The sequence below is a fragment of the Juglans regia genome, chromosome 12 (assembly GCF_001411555.2).
Source record: "Juglans regia cultivar Chandler chromosome 12, Walnut 2.0, whole genome shotgun sequence".
NCBI classification, from domain to species: Eukaryota; Viridiplantae; Streptophyta; class Magnoliopsida; order Fagales; family Juglandaceae; genus Juglans; species Juglans regia.
The window spans coordinates 17,718,575-17,724,518 of NC_049912.1; the positions used below are offsets into that span (position 1 = coordinate 17,718,575).

General features: G+C 36.1%; 1 protein-coding gene across 1 annotated transcript; it reads right to left on the minus strand.

Annotated features, from left to right (window-relative positions):
* Positions 1–2,846: 2,846 nt before the first annotated feature.
* LOC109022050 (transcription factor MYC2-like) lies at positions 2,847–4,570 on the minus strand. Its single transcript, XM_019004850.2, has one exon. The coding sequence runs from the start codon at positions 4,440–4,442 to the stop codon at positions 2,958–2,960; it is 1,485 nt and encodes a 494-aa protein (XP_018860395.2). The 5' UTR covers positions 4,443–4,570; the 3' UTR covers positions 2,847–2,957.
* Positions 4,571–5,944: the final 1,374 nt, after the last annotated feature.

A 5,944-nucleotide genomic window follows, 5' to 3' on the forward strand; every position in this document is an offset into this window, starting at 1 on the left:
CATGAAAAACAACTAAACATGATAAACTCACAGTTGGAGTCAAATAGGGAGTCTCAAGAAGAGGCTCCAGGAGATGCTTAGGCATCTCTCATATGGTTCAGATTTTTTGAGTGTTGGGGATTTTTGTGTTTTTTGTTCCCCCTATGAAAATGGAAGTTAGTTAAATGTCAATGGTTAAGATGTGTATTGTGGGCAGGTTGGGGTGTTTTGATATAAAGGGTGGGAGGTGGTTATATAAGTGAGCTTCTTGTTTTGGCCATCAGAACCTGGTTTCTTCATGGAAGTAGGTTTTTGCAAACGTTTGGTGATGATATGCATCAGGTAATGGTTTTCATCAACAATATCAGTGAGTATCTTCTCATATACAATGCTGATTATGATTTGTAGGACTCTATATGTTCTTTACCTGAGTGGGATGGGTTGACAATGATCAAGTATTGTTTTTTTATTCAGGGAAGTTGCTGCATGCTTGTAGGTAGTTGCATAGTCTGAATGGTTCCAGCAGTACACAGTTTTGTTAGTATATGACAACTGTCCCATCACAATCTCCTTGAGCTTGACAGTTCACAAAGAGAAGTGAAAAATGTAACTGGATAGGAGCTCCAGATCCAGTACTGATGGTATATACCTTCCTTTTATATGTTCTTGTTTATTAGTACCCACATTAACGTAGTGCATGATGTTAGCATATGGAAATTGGGATAGACCACATGTTTGTTTAAAATAGATTGGATTTTGGTATTGACTGGTGTATTGAAAGAATAAGTAATTCTTAATTAATAGGTGGTTTTGATGTTGGTGGAAGATAAGAGTCAGCTTTTGTAGTAAAATACTTGACGTGGTTCCCTTTTTAACATGGTGTGTATAGTTTGTCAAATTTACATCTTTATACATTTTCGAGTTATATATAGGTGATCGAAACAAGAAAGGAAAAAAAATATAAAGTCATGAACTTAAGATCAGTTTGCTTTCAATATTTAAAATGAGGGTTGTGCAAGAAGCAAGTCTGCTCTTCCACGTGTACAGGAAAATAGAGGTGAATTCCATGATGGCCTTGCTACATGGAATACTGCTAGTATGTAATAATGGACTGTTTTTGGCATGGGATGTGGTTGCAAGAAATTATATATTGAAGCTGTCATGCATATTCATTGTTCACATATGAAGTAGTTTTATGTCATATTTCACACATGATTGATGCTGGTGACAATAGCTAAATGGTGTTCGTAAAGCAATGGTTCTGAATTTTTTTCTATCTTGAAACTACACTCATAAATGCAGTTTGATCATGCTACAATGACCATAGGATTTTATCTTGCTTTAAGTCAGCCTTTCTGTTATTCATGTGGGAATCAATGATTTGTTGTTCAAATTTGAGATTGAAAACCAAAAAGTAAGTTGGAAATGGGCTAATATCCCTAGAACCATTGTATGATAAACATACTTGAGTTATTTTTGCAATAATATTTTGAGTATGGTCAAGCATTTTTGTTTATGGACTATGCAGAGTCATTTATTGATGTTTTTGTCAAGAAATTAGCGGACTGAGATATATATATATATATATATATATGCCATCTAATGTGGATGACAATGTTATTGTATACTAATAATGAAGGAGGTGAAAACAGAATGTGCTATTGATATATTAGGTTCCAGCTAGGGAAATAGTAAGTATTGGCATACTTATTATTTTTGTAGCTGTAGTTGGACAATTTATAAATTGCTGCAAGTATATATACATTTTACAAAAGTTGGAGGGTTTTACAATGGTTTGTCCATGGGTTTAATATTGTAAATGCCCAAGTATATTAAGGGAGATGGTATGTGAGGAATTCTTAGTCAGATCACTGTCAGGAACTAATTCGTTGTAGTGTAATGGTTTTTTGGTTGAGGCAAGAGTTTGAAGTGATGATAACATCATGTATGCTATCTGCTGGACAGGTCTTCTTCATTCAGCATACGGGAATCTGATCTTGACATAGAGGCTGCATTGGTACATGTGGATGAGTGCAATGGAGATATGGGGAGATTTAAATTGGAGCAAAGTTCATCAGATGGATATATGTAGACAAGTTCATATAGTTGTTTTATGGGCTGGATACACAATAGTTGTAACAATCAAGTTGATGACCCTCTCTTGTCCCTCCCACACAATGAACATTGATGTATTTCTAAGCTTTTCTTTATATGAACAATATCAGGTGGTGAATTAAGTTATATATAAATGAACTTGGGACAGTTTTATAGGGACGAACTTGGGACAGTTTTTTTTGTCCCAAAAAATATTTAGGGACGAAATGCCAGTATTTTAGGACGAAACTTTTCATTCCAAAAGACCTTATTTGTTGTAGTGATAGGACTTGGTAGTTTCATTATATACTATAATGTATAACCATATAAGAAATGTATTCATAAATATGTTATAATTTTATAGTTCAATATAGTTTATATGTTAATTGTAAAAATTTCATTAGATTTAATTTTTTTTTGTAATTTGATATTTTTAATTATTCAATTCATTCAATATATATATATATATATATATATATATATAAGAGTACAAACAAAACTCAAGTAATAACTCAACTTGGCTCGGCTCGGCTCAGACTCGTTAAAGAGTACAAATAAAGATTGATAAATAACTCGACTCAGCTCGGCGAGCTCTCAGCTCGACTCGAATCGGATCGATTACAATCCAATTTAGGACAAAACAAAGTGTAAAAATATGTAATAAAAAATTAAGCCTTTCTTAATAGCACGGCAATTAGAACCACCCTATTCATGTCATATAGCTAAATATACTTGAGGTGATAGGTATTAATATACATATTGCATCAATTATAGAAAATAATTAAGGTGATAGGTATTAAATTATTAAGGCAAAAATATTACGAATTCTAATTTTCGCTTATACATGTAGATAATAACACATTAAATACTAGTAATTAACCAGCTTATTGCTTTAGTTTTTCTAGAAGAGCAACCTTGAGACTTTCTTCAGTATTCAATCCATCGGGAACCCTAACCACCACATCTTGAAGCATGAGCTCCTCCACACACGCGATACTCGCATGGAGGACTTGGAACTCTAGGTCACGGAGAGCAACCATTAATTGTGCTGTCGGGTAATTACAATTCTCCGAGTGAACCCTAATCATGGCATCGTGTCCTATAATCTTGACTTCAACCTTGAGCCCGAATTCGCTTGAGTTAGACCTAGGGATATGGTTGACAGAGGTGGTGGTGGTGGTGCTGCTTTGGTTGTCGATGGTATCAACGTGTTCTAACTTCCCGGCCTCCTTAGGCTTGCTTTGAAACTCCAATTCCAACTCGTCGATCTTGGTCTTGAGCTCATTGATGTACGACACAGCGTCTAACAGCAGAGATGCCTTATCCATCCTAGACACGATGGGTACCACTGCTCGCAGTTCGTCGAACCAGTGGTTCATGTTCTCTCGCCGCTGCCGCTCTGCCTCGACGTGGTTCAACGGCGTGTCGCGGCCGAGTTTAGGTTTCCTCCCTTTTTTCTTGGGGGTTTTCTTCTCTATCATGTTCACGAAGATTACTGGACGATCAGAATCAGAGACATGCTCCGAGTAAAGGTATGAAGATTGCCCACCATTGATGCAGTCTGCTTTCTTTGCTTCTATCACTCCTTTCTTTTCTAGTTGATCTGAGTACTTGTCCTCTTCTTGAATGCTGTTAGTTATGCCAATATCTGCAAAAGAAATGTTTCGGTCAAGAAACTGAATTGGAACTAAATTTGGGCTTGGTTGCCTAGGTACCAAGCCAGTGAGATCCCTCCCAAATAGAGACTTGGCTTGCTGGACTAAGCCACGGTTCTCTCTGATAATGATCGGAGAACCCATTTCGAGAACTCCAGTTGAGGTTGGGATACAAATAAAGGTCTCAATCCCATGCATTTGAGCTTCTTTAGCTCTCTCACAGTTGTAGAACTTGAGCTCGTGGCCACCGGACAACCACACTAGAGAATCAAAAGCGAAAGCCTTGCCGGGCATACTATCCCCGACAGAGAATGAACGAGTTAAAGACATGTCGTAGAAGCATTCGACATCTGTGAGGTCGGCGTTTAAGTGGTTGTCATCACTAACTTGGCGGTTTTCACCAACCATGGGCTGGATAGTACTACCCCTCATGGACTTTCTTATTTCGGGGTGTAGCATCGAAATGACTGGGGGATAGGTGCTGGTGTTTGAGAATTTAGGGTCTGTGTCTTTGGTATGGGCGCCTTGGAAATGACCGTCTCCCCAAGCCAAGAGGAGGTGGCCATTATCGTTTTGTGTGGTTTGCCACAAAATGGCGTATGCCCACCTGTCTGGTTGGCTTTGGAGTATGAATTGGAGCCTTTGTTGAAGGGTTAATGATGGGGTCTCTTGGGGCAAAGAAACTGGAAATGGGGTTATGTTCAGGTCCTCCATGCTTTTGTTATGTAGAATAAGTAAAGAGGCAGAGAGAGAGGGGAGGGGGGGAATTGAATTGTGTTGGGTGTGGAAGATGTGAGAAAGCAGTTATATATTATAAAGGGAGCTTGATCAAGATGACTGTTTTCTTTGGGCAACGTGGCAGGAGGGAGAAGAGGCAAACCTAAATAAATAAGGATTTATTATGATCATGTATTATTTTTTCTCGTACTTCGCATTTATAATTTTTAAATAAAATATAAGACATTTTTCGTAAAATATATAAATATATTTTTTAGAATATGAAGTACTGTAGGATACTGATTATTAATTAACTGATGAATTTTTTTTTTTAATAAATAAACAAACAATCATTTTATTTCCTCGAGCAATAAACATAAATATATTTTAAGTACATAAAGTAATTTAAATTATGTCACATCTATAAGAATAATATTAATATATAGTATCCTTCATTTTAATTTTTTAATCACTAGTAACACCGACCAAAGTATCACAAATTAATTAATAGTTTCACAAGATAACCATTTAAATAAAAAGAATCACATTTTTCCCTCTGGATAAGCTAGAATTATAAAAAAATTAACAGTACTGTAGGATGAGAGATCCCAACAAATACCCCACAAAAAAAAAAAATATATATATATATATATATATATAATATTATGTAAAATAAAACAAACAAAAAAATGAAACCTCAACCCTTGTGATCTATATTTCCTCGAGGAAAAAGTTGCTTTGATGGCGATTGCATATGCCGAACGTAGGCCTCCCATCTGTCCGGCGATAAATAGTAGAGCGGCCGCTTTTTTTGACCTTTTGCCCAAATGACGTTAGAGAATTTTTCACAACGGATGTGAGTGAAAGGGAGAAGGAAAAGGGACAAACGCGTGGAGGGTACTATATATGATGTGAGTGAACATTGTAGGGTCAACCCGCGTGTACGTGATTGCCACAAATTGGGTGGTCACAAATTGCCACAACAAACATGTGAAAGGAAAGCGAATGGCGCAGCGGCAGATGCATGCAGCGTTGAAGTGCGGGAGATGATAAGATGAAGCTCAAATTTAAATACATGATTCATGTGGTGATAACAAAATTTGTGTGTGTTCTAGATAATTTCAATCAGGGTGAGCCCCGACTTAATCGGGTCAGATTCTTTTAAATCTGATTTTTATTTTGTCAGAGTTTTCGACTTAGTTTTGATCCGATTCCGACTTTGACTTGTGGGAATGAAGTTGAATTTGAGTTTTCATTTTTTGATTTTTTTTAACTTTATATTTAGCTCATTTTAAAAAAGAATTTTTTGTGACTTTCCAAATTTCAATTTTTACAAAAAATTACAAACTGATAAAATAAATCATTCATTGTTAATTTACATTTATACTATGAAAGAAGAGCTAAAATGGGAATGATAATCTAGAGTCGTGTACCACCTTTTTATATATAACAGATTGTATACAAGGGAAGTATAAAAAAGTAAACTACAAATCAATAGC